The following is a 16060-nucleotide window of genomic DNA, read 5'->3' as shown; positions in this document are numbered from 1 at the left end:
TGAAGTTGTGAGCAACATATGCCCATATAATTCACATTAATTTATGCTGATTTGGTGTACTTATAGACAATGGTTACTTCCTAACAAGCAGTATGGTATTGGGAGGATAAAAGCAGTTTAGGACCTTACTTAGAGTACAATTAACTTAACAGTAACATCTGGGGGAAAAAAATCAGTGTCTACATGCACACTTCCTATGCAGCTGAACGACACGACATTGACAAGAGCGAAGTTCACCGCCGATAATCTGCGCAAGTTTATCAGTAAATTTGTATGCGTCTTGATTACGAAGTCCTTATCCGCGCAGACTACACAGGGGACAACCAACAGCAACCTATCAGCATGTTTGTCTTCCGCGACCCCGTGAACTCCGCGTACACACATCGGGCCAATACACACACACACACACATGGAGCTGAACTTCCGTGGAGAATTTATATATATACAAAAGTCTGGTGCACACTTGTCAACATGGGATAAAGGAAAATGGGAAATAATAAAGACTTCACAGACATTATTGTGCAGGAGTTGAGAATTTATCAAGGTGTTGTGGTGGTTATGTACACATGAGCCAGGATGTGGTTTTTGAAGGGGGTGGGCGGGTTATACTGGAGTTGGCAATAGAGTTGGATCATAACGTGAGAAAAAAAATCAACACTCCAGTTCAGACAGACACAAATTTGGGGACAATTTTGCGCCCTACTTAGAGGATTTGGCCTCGATTTTAAAGTTTTCATAATCCAGGCACGCAACTGGGAAGTCACAAAAAAAAGAGTAAATTCCAAACTGTACAAGACTCCCTGTAGTTTTTTTTTTGGTTTTCCTTCTATTTTTAATGACATACAAGAAAAGTCAGCCGAGTCGAGGAAAAGTTGCATGCCTGATAATTTGTGTATGTAAGAGCTGTACACAAAAAATAATTACTTGTGCTGCCAAAATTGTAACAGATGTGCTCAGAGTTTAAATATGCTCAAGACTAAAATTAAAAGAACTGAATTGGATACAGGTGCTTTTGGGTCAAAAAGTGATTTTGTATTTGTTGGAGAAAAGCAAGCCTGTTACAAAACCAGCAGGAACAGTTGTGGGCCCCTGGGTGTGATCTGGGACCAATAAAAAAAAAAGAGTTAATTTCTCCAAACCAACTGTCCCAAATAATAAACGCTGCGGACTACGGGGAGCACACGGGCGGGATGCCAATTTGGGGTTCGGCCAACCCTCCTGGCCAAACCGGCTCCCGCTGCATGCTGGGAAGACCATGTGTGTGCATGGCTACTACCCTGCAGTGTCACTGCAGTTATTTCACTGGTTATGAAGAGGCCAGGAACAGACTCTTACAAGAAGTGTGTATTTTATGTTTAAATTTTTTTTTTGCCAATTGGTGCATTGGGTTGGTGTTAATGCAAATGAACATAGGGTTAATACCAGAAACCCTAATTCCAGAAATACCTACTGCCGTTTTTGTTGTAGTTTACCTTTTAATGTTAACTCAATCACACTGGTGTTCCTCATTCTTTTAAGAGGGTTTTTTTTTTTTCTTAGGAAGTCCTGATTTTTCTAACTTACATGTATGCCCATGTCTTTCTTGCTCTGTTGACGAACAAAGACTTGAACAAATCAAACTAGTGCAAATCTTTTCCGTACATTTTTCAATTACCAACATGTTCCGTGGATCACAAATCCACAACTTGGCAAACTGTTTGCTATGTTCCCTACCATTGAGCAGGACACAAAAAGCCATCCCCAAAACCAACAGTGACGACCACCATTAAAGTATTAAATAACAACACAAAGGACTAGTGGGGTGGGAAAAACTCCAGAGAAGAAGGAGAAAAAAAAGGACCTTATGTATGTAAGAAAGAGCCATTCAACTTTAGAAACAACACTCAGTCTTTACAACAGGTTCTGACTCAAATGTTTGTTAAGCTGGAACTCAAGCTAAGAAAACTCAAAATGTTCAGTACGAAAGAGGGGGAAAAAAGCTACAAAGAGACAACATAATAACCCTCGTTGTGTCTGTTACTGTGCTTTTCAGCTCAAGACAAGCCAAGAATACCAATGGGGGATATAGTGTGTAAGAGCTTCGTCAGCTAATCTCTGGGAGTTACTTAAGACATTCTGTGGGCATCATGGGAGAGCGTGGTAATGAAGGGAAAGCTTGGTTGGAGGGCCTTCTTGAATGGATATTGATGTAGGTTTATGCAGTGTGGGTTGGGTTGGGAGAGGGGGGTGTGGAGAGGGGCTTTGGTTCTCTGTATTTCACACTTCAGCCCTGTGAAGATTCAACACAAAAGAAGGGGGGGTTCTCGTGGTTTGCACACAAAAATGGGGAGGGGATTATTGGATGCAGCACATGGGTGGGCAAGAAGCACAGGAAGTCCCTGTGTGTTTATCCATTGACCAAAAGGAGGTTTATCTCTCTTTACACAACTTAAGAACAGAAATTCCAGGACATGAATGAACCGGCTAAACAATGACTGATTGGCAACTTCAGTTCCACTCTTTGAAAAAAAAAAGGATCTTTAGTTGCTGAATTTTGCGCAAGACAAAACTCTCTCTTATCATACTCCAATAGAAGACCAAAATTCAAATGTGGAGAACTTAAAAACATCCCATGCTCACACAAATTCCCAAAAACTTATGCAAATGTGTGACAAAATGTTTGTGTTTATATACAAAATGTACATGTACCAGCAATACCGCATCGAACCGAAAATAGATTACTTTTGGAACATTATTTGTATGTTTTTTGTCTTCTTTCTTTCAAAAAGACACAAGTTTATGACTGCCACTCTATGAAAATGTCAACAAATTTAGAGAATAGACGGTCCAATGATGGGGTCTAATATTAAACTGATTGGCAAAATGCCAAGAAAGTAGGCTCATGTAGTAATTGGGCAGGGAATTCAACCATATTCTGACAAATGTTCCATTCCTTTTTTTTGTAAAAACAGAGGAGATTCACTTATTCTCAAAATCTCAACACTTGGCACGTTGTTATCTGTACATGTATGCCCCAAGCTTTTCCTCTTATTCCATGTTTGCACAACCATACACTGAAATAAGGCAGTGAAAAAAGGCAGTGCGCAATGAAAAGACACACCACTTTCTCCTGTTAAGTACTTCCTCTATTTTTCCTCTTTTTCTCTTCAAGCTTAACACGCCTCTTTGCCCCAGCTAAAGCGTCCCCTTGTTTAAGAAGAACTACTCAGACAGAAAGAAAAAGTGGCCCCCAAATTGCCTTGTCTTGTGTTTACGAACCGCAAAAAGGTGAAGACAATCGCGCAACAGGGAAAAGGTACGTGCGGGTTTTAGTGACAAGGGATGAGCTTGATACTTTCGGTCAACACTAAAAAAAAACCTTTCAGGCCTTTGCCCTGGAGTGATCTTCAACAGTTCAAAAAGTTAACTAGCGCCAAACACCTGAACCCCCTCAAACGCTGGGGCCTGGAGTACATAAGCAGCTCGGCCTAAAGTACATAAGCAGCTACACCCAGAACCCCCCACAAATAATCCATGAACTTGTGGTAAGCCCTCCCCCTACAGATCCCCAAGGAGAACAAATAAAGTTGCCCAAACAGGCACCAAGGATGTCCATTCAGAACATAGCATTCTTTGAGCAGTTCCCTTTGCTACATCCCCCCCCCCAACCTCATGAAAAAAAGAAAGCTTCTCTGCTGCTATTTAATGGAGATTTAAAAGGTACCAACAAGAAAAGAAGGGATGGGGTTTTGGGAACAATATGGCACCCTTCTGATTACAGGCCCAAAAGATGGGAGAACAAGAGGCCCTTGATTACTTGTTGCCACAGTGTGTTGGAAATCAATTACGCGTGGGCATTGTGGAGTTTAACGAAGGCAAACTTTGAAAAGAGAGGCATCGTTTTGTCTACTTCGGCATTTGCCATGGGGGACATTCTGGAGGGGAGGGGATTTACTGTAAAGCCATCCAGCTAATTACAGTAATTTGGTGGGGGGAAGGACCAGATTAAAATCTACTCACAGCTTCTCTGCGTTTCTGAATTCTAAAAATTTTACAACTGAATGAAGATTGACTTTCTTTTTCAAAAAGTGAGAAAATATGCAAGTTGCTAAAGAATTATATGCCCATTCTGACTATATTTTCATCCACAAAGCATCTGAAAAATCCTTGGTTAAGACTTTGACCCTTTTTTTCCCAGCACAGTATATACATGTAGGAAAAGAATTTAAGTTTTGCCTGAATCAGCAGTCAACACACCATGCATCCTATGATGTACATGTACATGTAGCTGCATATTACGTGCATCTAACAGGCACGCAACGGGGAATTTAGAAAAAAAAACGAGGAAATTCCAAACCACACAAGACTTTGCACAGTGTTTTTCAATTTGTAATGACATTCATGACAAGTAAAAAACGAGGAAATCAGCGGATCCGAGGAAAAGTTGCATGCCTGATCTAAAATGCTATTCTCAACAGAATTTACATTAACAGCCATCTCACTTTTTGTTGCAAACTAGCTTACAAATACTTTCGGGTTTCTGCCCAGATAAAAAGTTGCCTACATGAATGCACGAAATCGGTCAAAAACTGTATCTAATCCTGATTTTGAATCGTACAACTCGAATCGGACAACCACAATACTGAAAAGGCAGAGCTTTGTTTATGAAAAGCAGCCTTGGCCTATGACCTTACCACCTCACCCAAGAGAGCCCTTTCATTATTAATGGGTTTCTGACAGGGTTGCGTCCTCTCGCACCCTTGGTTTCGTGTTTGGGGTAAAAGGGGCCCACACATGGGATTTGCTTATGCCCATCAGGACCAGATATTGGAACTTTTGGGAGAGGAAAAAATTCTTTGGGGACGAAAATAAGTAATTTTTGTTCAAGTCAATAAATTTTCTGACTATAAACCCTGAAGTTGACAGCAAGTACAATTTACCATTGTACCCTATTTACGGTATTTATCTACAATACATGCAGTTTACGCTTCAACGTTCTGTGGATAAAACTTCCCTTGTTACCAATACAAGAGCATTATATGAATGCATCGTCGCATAAATTTCTTATTACAAGTCCCTGGGTAAAAATGTTGCACAAAGGACATAAAGGCTTTACGGCACAGCAAATACCAAAGCTGCAAGTTCACAAACTACTAGGTTAAAAAAAAATACCTTGACTATTAACAAAGCAGGATTTGTGTTCCTTTCCACACAGGAATTTCATCATTCAAAAAACTAAGATACGCTGCAGTAATCTTATGTACTTCATGTCAGTAGTGAGCAAGTATTGAGTAAGTTGTAAAACTGCAGGTGTGTGAAAAAAATTTCAATTTGCTCACAAAGCACGTACTGTGTTCTTTTCCACACAGGTATTTTACCATTAAAAAAAACTAAGATATATGCTGCAGTAATCTATGTACTATGCTAGTGTACCTAGTTTTGGGTAAGCTGTCAAAATGACGGTGTTGTGTGAATTTATGCTCACTGAGTAACATTGCAACACCCACACGAATCATATCCTGTACCAGACTTTACAGAATGGCCATAAAAAAAGGTGTGTCCGTTTACCCCAACAAACCTATAAAATCACCCAGAACCTGATCTTTTTATTCAAAAACATTAAAAAAAAAAAAAAATTAAGTTATGATATGTAAGCACTGCCACTTTACTCTCTTATGGACATCCTCCAGCATTTTTTCGAAAATTTAATTAAATTTTTAAAGTTGGTCGGCAGTGCGGTCTCGCCTATAAACAGCACAGCAAGCGCAGAACAAACATCTGACTCACATGTTAACTGTTACTATTGCATGCAAAAAATAACCCTATGTATAAATTAATCGACCATTTTCCCACCCTAGTTTTTCTGGCTGTAACAATTAAGAATTTAGAAGGAAAAAAACCCCAAAAGAATGCATCTACCCACCCACCCAATGATCCTAAATGTACCTGTACATGTAATAGGAGACACAGAATTTGTTTTCTTGGCCTAAGTGCCCTCCCATAAAACTCGGCAGGAAGTTAGTCACTACACCATGCCTATTCCTCACTACCTCTGTCTCAAAAGCATCGGAAGGCGGACATTATCTTTATTTTCCTGTTTGTTCGTCCCCGCCCATCAATTCTAGTTTATTTCAATGTCTCCAGGAGCAGACGGCAAGAGTTTAGGTTACATTCAATTCTGAGGACAGGATTTCAGTAAATTATGGTCTGCAAAAAACTTAACTACCAAATTTCCACTCCTTCGATTTTGACCAAGCACATGACTTTGCTTTCCCTACCAATATTCGCATGTCCTATACACCCTAATTATACACTGCCAATGCAAATAAAAATCTTTGAACTGCTTTTTCTGCTAGTAATTTCTTCGATTGGCAGCACAACATTTGAACTAACCCTCTTGCTATTTAAATAGTCACAGAAAGTCAAAAGTTCCATCCACTTCCCCTGTTACACTTTTAACAGACTAGTCACCAGCAGTCAGATCATATGTCAAGCAAGCAAGCAAGCAAGCACTGTGACTAGTCAAACTCAGTCAACAAACCATGGACAGACAAAGCAAGTTGAGAACACAGCTGGCTTATCAATCACCAACAGCCAAAGCAAAGTTACATAAGCAGTCACAGCCAGTCAATCTTGCTTTACCTAGGCTGGGAATTCTTAACTGTCGAAGACAGTCATTTGATTGATTTTGACTGAAAGGACTACCTGGCACAGAATGTATGTTGACATAGGAGGGTTAATCTTAATACTTTTCACTGCACAAAATTTCGCAGATTAATTTACAAAAATGTGTCTGCTCTACCAGATGAAAAATACACAGCAGTTATTAGTTGCTCACAGACTAGCTAACTTAATCACAGTGTCGCACGAGGTCCAGATTTTTTTAGACATTATATTTCAACTGGAAATAGAACCACACCAAATCACAACAGTAAGAAGAATCCTAAACTAGAATCCTGAACAGAGAGATTAGATAGGAAATTGTGATAGCAACCCCTGCCAACCAACAAAAGATCTCAACATTTTAATGGTTCCTGTCTGTACAAACAACAGGAAGACCGGGAAGCTAATGAAGCACTTGAAAACCAATCTATACACCCTTCCATCCTGTCTGTAGTTGCTTTCATTGGTTTCTATTATTGTTACTATCACTTCGAGTTAAGTTTAGCACATGTTCTCTTTTTTTGTTATTTTAAAAACCCTCCTATGGAACCATGCATTCTGAGCCATGCTGTTACTAGGGTCAATATTGGTCAAGTGACCCATTGGTTTGTTAAAAGTATGCCAGGGGAAGTGGAAGGAAACTTTGACCGTTTGTGACCTTTTAAACAGCAGGAGGGTTTCATTTAATTTACCACAGATTTCCTAAAACCCACTCTTCAGTTTCAATGACTTCCTAGAAGAGGGTCATGATTTTTGATTGATATTTTTCATCAGCTTCATGAAAGGGGGTTTCACCACTATATCTCTTTTTTTTGGGGGGGGGGGCAAAGGCTGCGATTTCTCTTCTCAAACTTATAAGACTTTTGTTTTAATGAGAAAAAAATGCGAAAACTAAACATTTCATGAGAAGCTTACAGGTTGAAAAGTTAGTGAAACCAAAATCTTTAATTATTAGAATTCAAAGAAACTGTCACACATTGTGAGAAATGTGGCTTTTTTTAAGACAAGTTCTACTTGTGAATTAGGGCCTCTAAGAAGAGTCCTGCTAATTGAAGCTGAGAGTACACCAAAATGGACACACGCCAAGTTGTTAAGTCAGTGAAACCAAAATCTAAAAATACTAGAATTCGTAGTAAATTTCAGTCTTTGTAGAAAAGCTCTACTTGTGAATGTGAGCCTTTTAGTAAAGTTCTGGTTATGAAGCTGAGAGGACAACTCAACATTCACAAAATGGGAATCGCCATGTTGTAAAGTTAGCGAAGACCAAAATCTTAAACTATCAGAATCCATAGCGAATTTAAACTTTGAAAGAAAAAAATGCCTTTATTTTAAATTTTACTTTTAGTTTTACAAATGTACAAATGTAGTTAGACAATTTCTGCATGTGAAGCCGAGCGCACAAAAAAAACGGGAAGACACCACGGTCTGCGTTTTTTTTCTAATCTATTTAAGTCTCTCTTCACCAAGGTTATGATTTCCCAATCATGTACATGTATGCCACCCTCTAGTTCAGACACTATCAGCACGACCAATCGGAAGGCAAACATTCCGTTCAAACACTCTGGAGTCCACAATCAACAGAAAACATTGGCATGCACCACACAGCAGACAGTGCAGCAGACTAGCAGTCAACCAAAGTCCTGTCTGCAAGATTTTCCTTTTTTTTTTTTAAACAAAGAGTTTTGAGTTTTTGGTTTTTTTAATTCAACAATTCCGGAACGGATTTTTTAGATCAACAACCGAGCAATATCAATCGGGACGGATCAGACACTTGATGGTTGCCTAGTAACTTTCCCGTTTTTGTTTTCTCTTTGCGTGGCCGAGGAGTCGAATCAGCATGTGGACAGCAACATGGATTGAGTTTGGGCCGAGTAAAAAATTTCAGAAAAAAGTCAGAAAACTTTTCTTAATGTTAAATTTCAAAAGGAACATAGACTCTTATACCGCCAATGCACTGACCCAGCCTCCGTGTATGCGCATTAGTTTGTTTTATTTAACTGTTCATTGCGTGACTGCATTCCACAGCTCAAAAATGCAATAAGTGATCAAGACATTTCCCACTAGTTGTGTCAATAACCAAATATTGGCCCCTAGTCCTGAGCAAAGATCCAACCCATAGTGAAGGAGAAAGCAGTGCCAAAAAAAATATAAAAAAACCCCAGGAACAATGCAATCGACAAGAGAGCACACATATGCCATTCCAGCTGACCCCCCTTGGGTAAACAGGCAACATGAGTTCATACAATAGCGATCAGTGGAGCTTGCCAACAATTCAAGATTATGTGGTGGCCCTTTGGGATTATTTCACGTGAGAATCAAATTGCTTAAATGATGGTTGTAAAGTGAAAAAAAAAAAACATGGGCGATAACTTGCAGTTGGATAACATTGATGTTTAATTTGTTTTTCAAAATTGTGGGAAGTCCAAACAATAATTGTGCGTGCGTTGGTGGTCAAAGTTTCTAAAACCAACTTGTGGAACCGAAATTGTTTTTGTGCATTCTCTCGCCATCAAATTTTACAGACTGAATAGGCCTACAATGTAGGTAGGATTTCATAAAAATTTGGGGTTTTTGGCTGAGTCATTTGCAAAGGAATACCAAAACTGTAACAAATGGAGAAATTGTTGTATGGAACTTCTGGAGATAGCAATGTTGTAAGCAGGCATGCAACTGGGAACTAAGAATAAAAACCAGGAAATTCCAAACCACACAAGACTTTGTACAGTGTTTTTCAATTTGTAACGACATTCATGAGAAGTAAAAAACAAGGAAATCAGCGGATCTGAGGAAAAGTTGCATGCCTGTGTAAAAAATACCAAGTACCAGAGCCAATAAAACCAAAAAAATCAACTAAGACTTTTTACAAGATTGTGCCAAACTATGGGAGGAATTTCTCCATGGCCAGACAAAAACCATTCGACACCTACCACTTCCATGCCAAACAAACCACTGAATGCAACTGCATCAAGAAATTTTTACAAGGTATTTAAATATCTTCATCTCAAGGCCTCCCAGACAAAAAAAAAACGCTAGTCACAATAAAATGTTAACAAAAATTTCCCCTACTCTGAGAGTGTTGGATAAAATGCAAAAGCTCACTGACCTAGCCCTAACTACTTCCTGTACTCCCAATGACGGCCAAAGCAAACAAAAATGAAATCACTGAAGTGAAAAGTGCAGACTACACTTTAGTTATACATCCCTCTTTCAAGAGAAAAAAAATATTATAGAATTGCTGAAGGTGATCTATTGCTTTGGATTTTCTCACAAAAGATGGGACCCAACACAAACCATCGGACCGTGGCTGTGTTGTAAATTGAATAACTGCAAATTTTTGTTGACAGTACTAGTAACTGGGGCTGCTTACAATCGTGGAGTAACCTTCAAACAATTTTTACATGGCCAAAATTAATCAAGAAAAGATTAATCTATTTGTTAGAATGCAGAGTGTACTTTTCCCACATTATTTTATATTTTTTTTAATTATTAAAAAGCAAGGAATGACTAGTAAAAGTGACAGATTTAATGGCTGGTATGTTTGACAATTGAAGTTTTGGGAAACAAAGCAACTGCTCACAGCAAAAAGAAAATTCCATACCAATTTCATTTTCAGTTTAAGATATACAATGTAGGCCTATGTGCTCGTTGTTGGTTCTGAAAGTAGAGTTTTTGCAAAATTTAATAAGCCAATTTAAAAAAAAATCACGACAGCATGCGCAAACAAATGGACCATAAATACGATGTAAACTGAGGTTTTGTTTTAGCTCAGATTGCCAACAAATTAATAAACAACTTTCACTTTGAACGGTAAATTTTTGTATCAATAAAATTTGTTGGGATAGACTATTTTTTTTAGCTGTAAAAAAATATTATCAAGCCAATTTCACAGTTACAGCTGGGCATTTCGAGTTCTGAAATTGTTTAGTTTTATATAGGCCAATAAAAAAATCTGGATGGAATTTCCTTACGGGTAAAGATGTAGTTCAATTATGCACAGTTGCATTCAAGTGATTTTTTTTAATATTTTGATCATCAGAAGTTTTCAATTTGAGAAATATAACAGCCAATAATTTTCTATCACTCTCAATTTCAGAATCTTATTAACCAGGTTATCCAATGTTAGGAAAAAATTGAAGAAACTTACCTTGGGTGAAGTTGGTGATGCTGATGTTGCCAAGAGCCAGGTTCATCAGGTAGCCGTGCTTGGGCGGCGTTGAGATGATGTAGATCAACTGGGTGTTGTCACTGTCTCGGTCTTCAGCACGGATGAACTTGCTGGTCAGGAGGAAGCCCAGATGTCCAGAGCCCAGGTTGTTCAGCGTCGGTGCCCCACGGTTGACCACGATCTGCGGCATGCCGTTGTCGACTGGAACGATGCGAAGGTTCATTTTCTGTGGGGTGCGGGTGAAGTCGTCTACGTTGGGTGCGACGGAGAAGTCTGTGTGGGTGCCGTCGGTCACGATGAAGGAGAAGCTGTCATCAGAGGACTCGCTGCCGTCGTGCTGGTAGCTGATGCGGTTCTCGTTCAGGTCAGCCATGGTGAACATCGTAACAATCTCGTTGTTGTCTCTCAGGAGGTTGCCATGGAGAGGCAGCTGGGTAATGGTGAACTTCAGCTTGTTCTGGTCCAGGGTGTCGGTGTCATCGATTCGCAACTCAAAGGGAGTGATCAGCTTGTTCTCTCCCTCCTTCAGGGTAACTGGGGAGAAGGTGACGACTGGTTTCTTGTTGTCAACCTCGCTGAGGGAAATGCGGAAAGTACGGACCACAGTGTTGAAACCATCAGTCACCTGGAACTGGAAGCTGTCCATTCTCATTTCGTCATCTTGGGTGTGGACGTAGTAGATCTTGTTGCCAGCTAGGTCCAGCTGAGTGAATGAGGTGATGGGCACACCGGGATTATCGGTGTTCTCGAGGTGACCCTTGATTGGCCCCTCAGTGATAGTGAAGAGTAGGTCTTCATCTGGGCTGTTGATGTCATTGGTGCTGAGGATGTCAGTAGTCAGGGTGACACGCCCTCCTTCTTGCAGCGTCACACCAGCATTGACGACATCAGGATGGACGTTGTCGATGTGGTCCACACTGATGTAGAAGTAGCGATCGATCAGGGGGTTGGTACCATCAGTGACGTCAAACTTGATGAGGTCACGGCCACCTTCTTTGCCTGTGTGGACGTAACGTATGCGCTGGTTGTCAACCTCCCACTGAGTGAAGTTCATGCCCAGGGTGATGTTCTCTACGACAGAGCCATCAAACTTGCTCAGCCTTTGCAGCAGACCATTTTGGGGTTCAAAGCGGACTACAAAGGTGAGGTTAGAGTCTGGCGAGTCGAGATCAGTTGCCTGCAGGATACGATTTGTGATGATTTGGGTTTCGCCGATTTCCATGTCCAGTCCATCATTGATGGCCAAGCGCGGAGTTTCATCATCTACTGGCACGACGATGATGTTCACCTCAGTAGTCACCTCGTGGACGCCATCGGTCAGGGTAACGGTGAAAGTGTCTGATTGTGTCTCGCTTCCGTCGTGCTTGTAGAAGATGTCCACACCGCTCTGGATCTGCTCCAAGGTGAAGTTCTTCACTGGGACGACGATGGTGGCTCGTGACTGGATGATGTCTCCTCGTGTCGGCTTGACGATAATGTGGAATTCAAGAATATCACCTGGAATGTCCTCATCTACGCCGTTAAGCAAAACTGGATCGATCTTTATCATACCACCTTCTTCAACAATAAACTCTCTAACAAAAATCTTTGGCTCTTCATCGTTGACTGGGTTGATTTCAATGGGGAAGAAGAAAGTCTGGGATGGGTTGATACCATCAGAGCAAGCAAAGGTGAACTGATCTTCACTAGGCTCTGTGCCTTGGTGGATACTCTGGACATAGCTGATGTGGTCAAGACGAAGATCTCTGATGGAGAAAGCACTGATGGGGATGCCAGCACGTGACTTCTCCGAACCAGGGGAAGGAGAGATGTTCTCTAGGTAGCCCTGGTTGGGCTGGACGATCACCGTACAGATGATATCATCATCGACAGAATCAATATCGGTAGCCGCAAGATACTGCAGATTTATTGTATTTTTGCTGCCCTCATCAACATCAAATGGAGCACCGACTGTTACATTAGGAGCCAAGTTGTCCACCGGCAGAATTGTGACAAAAACTTCAATCTGCGTGATGACTGTGCTGTCTTTCACCCATCGATCGGACATGTCAGACAAAGTCAAATTAAAGGAGTCGTCACGTTTAGTAAGGCCTATTTCACCACCAGTGTGTCTGTACCGGATGTAACCATTGACAATATCTTGCTGCGTGAAGGAGACGAGGGGCAATCCATTGTTTTCCAAAATGCCGTCCCGGGGGAAACGATCGACAATGAAAGTGAGCTGGAGGTCCTCAGTGTCTGGATCAGATGCACTGAGGATGTTGTTAGTGATGAGACTGCTTGACTGCTCAGGAACTTCGAGGAAAGAGCCCAGAGTGCCTGGAGGTAGATCCAAAGTAGGGGCTTCATCATCCACAGGACGTACATTGACTTGAATAGTTACAGGTACAATGTGAACACCGTCGGTCAACTCCAAATCAATGACATCACCAGACTCCTCAGCTCCACTGTTTTCATACGTGACAGCACCTCGGGAGATGTCATCAAGTGTGAAGGAGTCTCCAGGCTGCATGGGAACTCCATCAATCATAATGTTGCCAAAGGCTGGTATTTGCTTGATGTTAAAAGTGAGTAGACTATTGTCAGTATCTGTGTCATAAGCGTCAAGCATGGTCAGGTCCACCAAAATCGACTCTCCCTCTGACACGGTAAAGCCAGTGTTGGTCACAGATGGAGGCTTGTTGTCAACTGGATGAAGCAGAATTGAGAAGTGCTGACCGGAGACAAGGTTGCCTGCCTCGTCTTGAACAGCAAAGACAAATTGGATGTTGCGAGGAGTGATGCCAAGCTCGACAGTGGGAGGCTTGTAGCCAATCTTCAGGTGGTTGATCTGGCTCTGGTAGAAGTTAGAGATGGGAACATCAGGGTTTTCAATCAAGACAATTTGACCTGCAGGAAGTGGGTTGTTGGGATCAGTGTCTCTTGGGGGATCAGTGATAGTGTAGTACAAGTTGCGGTCTTCACTGTCTTGATCAGTGTACCGCAGATTGAGTTTCCTGATAGTAGACAGGGCAAACTCGTCAACAGACAAGTCCAGTGTGGTGCCTGGGTACAAGTACGGCGGCTGGTCATCTACGGGGAGGATTTTCACGACAAACTCAGATACAGGTGAGAGGTTTGGGTTGCTGTCGGCTACACGGAAGAGCATTCTGTCCATAACAACATCAGCGTTGTGAACTCCATTATGACGATAGAAAAGACGATTGTTGAGGATGTCGTCCAGGGTCCACTCAGTGACGGCTCTCTCATAGTAGTTACCAAGGAAAGACCAGTTTTGGGGATCAGGTGGCAATTCAAGTTGGCGGATGACAATGTTGCCCTGGGTGGAGTACGGGGGCTCAAGGATGAATCTGATAGTGCTGTCATCAGAATCAACATCGGTGGCACTGAGCACAAACTCAGAAATTGGTTTCAGTTCATTCTTGCTAATCTGAAGGCCAGTGTTAACATTGATGATAGGGGGCTGGTCATCGAGAGGGGCAATAGTGATTGGGAACAGGAACTCGGTTTCATTTTTACCATCATTCATTCTAAAGATTATGTTGTCGCTGTAGGTTTCGGACCCATCGTGGTGGTAAGTGACTACGCCCGCTCTCAGTTCATCAGTGGTGAAGAATTTTCGGGGTTGGCCATCTACTCTAAGGAAACCATGGGAAGGTCCATTGACCGGGGCAATAACAACATCCCAGAGATTGTTCTCATCAGAAATTTCAAGGTTTTGGTCTGTGAGGATCTGGCGGGACTGACCTTCAAACAATGTAAGGCCTGCATTTCTGGTTGCAACAGGAGCCATAGTATTTTTAGGGTTGACAACGACCATGAGGGAGAATGGCTCAGAAGAAGCAAGTTCAGAGTCAACAACTTCAAGCTCAAATTGGAAAATTCTCATCTCGTCAGAGTCACTGGCTGGGGGGACATAAGCAATTTTCAAGTCACGAACATCTTTTTGTGTGAATGAGGAAATGGGGAGGTTGCGGTCATCAGTGCTAGTAATGTAACCTTCACTAGGGCCTAGAGGGACAGTAATATTGAAAACCAACTTATCTGGGTCTGTCTCGATGTCTTCGGCAGCGATGATCTCTGGGGTGACGGCTGTCATGACAAACTGGTTCAGCTCCAAAATCATCATGACACTGTTGCTGAAACTAGGCGGGTTGTTCTCTGCTCCTTCCTCAATGATGACATCTACCTGAAAGTACTCCTGCTGTACAACATTACCACTCTCATCCTGAAGTTCAACAACCATGGGGATGTGGTCCATGCGAGGGGAATCGTTGGCGGAGGTGTGTCTGTACTGAAGTCCCAAGTCCAAGAAATCGGCGCAGTCCTGCATGGTACCCCGGATTGCCTCTCCACCGACAACCTCACCGTAGCGCGGCCAGCCACTTGAAGAGCCCAGGATGGTCACCTTGCAAACCTGGGAGGGGTCGTAGGCGAACTCCAGCTTGGAACCGTCCAAGACATCGCTGAGTCCCATCAAATCAGCTACCATCAGTGGGACGCGCTTCTGCATGATCTCCAGCTGCTTGGATTCCACGGTCACGTCGATCATGAAGGGGATGATGATGGTGCTGGTCTCCGAGTCGTAGCGGAGCTGCAGCTTGACGCGGTCCCGCATAGGCTTGCGGGAGCCGAAGTGGACGTACTTGACATCGCCGGGGCCGAAGTCGCAGGGGAATTGGTTGGGGGTCAGCCGGCCGGGGATCTGCGATAGTGGGTCGGTCAGAACGGTAACCACGCACATGTCACCGGGCTGCACGTTGATTTTCAACTCGGTCTCGGGATCCAGGACTTTGGAGCGGCCGAAGGCCACGCTGATGCCGCTGTTGCGCTCGATAATGTCATTGGAGGTCTGAACGGGGTCTTCGGGCTGGTTGATCACCGGGGGCACGTCGCCGCGAACGTCGGTCGTGCCTAGCGTGAAATCGGCTCCCTGGCCCGCCACAAGTGTCGTGAGCACGGCTAGCAAGCCCACGGAAAGTGCTAGAGTCCTGGCCATGTTGGCGTGGAATTCAACTGGCCCTATCCTGCAGCAGAATGTATCCACACACACAGTGCACGAGAAGCAGAGATATGCAGGACTTTGCAATGCAACTACCGAGAAAACTGAAAACACACGGGGAGAGACAGAGCCACCTGTGCAGCGAACCGCACACTGTGCATGAATGACAACTGAACGAGTGAAGAAGGAATTTAATACACGTACAGTACACAATACATACAGCACGGGCTAAATCAGGGGCACCGCACACG

General features: G+C 42.5%; 1 protein-coding gene across 1 annotated transcript in view; it reads right to left on the bottom strand.

Annotated features, from left to right (window-relative positions):
• LOC119734122 (extracellular matrix protein 3-like) overlaps positions 1–16020 on the bottom strand; it is a 30629-nt gene extending 14609 nt beyond the window's left edge. The window contains exon 1 of the mRNA XM_038207478.1: positions 10787–16020. Within this exon, the coding sequence (XP_038063406.1) occupies positions 10787–15806 (5020 nt within the window). The 5' untranslated portion in view covers positions 15807–16020. The remainder of the gene's footprint in view (positions 1–10786) is intronic.
• Between the last annotated feature and the right edge of the window lie 40 nt (positions 16021–16060).

Source organism: Patiria miniata, unplaced genomic scaffold, assembly GCF_015706575.1.
Source record: "Patiria miniata isolate m_02_andy unplaced genomic scaffold, ASM1570657v1 HiC_scaffold_26, whole genome shotgun sequence".
NCBI classification, from domain to species: domain Eukaryota; kingdom Metazoa; phylum Echinodermata; class Asteroidea; order Valvatida; family Asterinidae; genus Patiria; species Patiria miniata.
The sequence above is the reverse complement of the archived record's forward strand: the minus strand, read 5'-3'. Positions and strand labels throughout refer to the sequence as shown.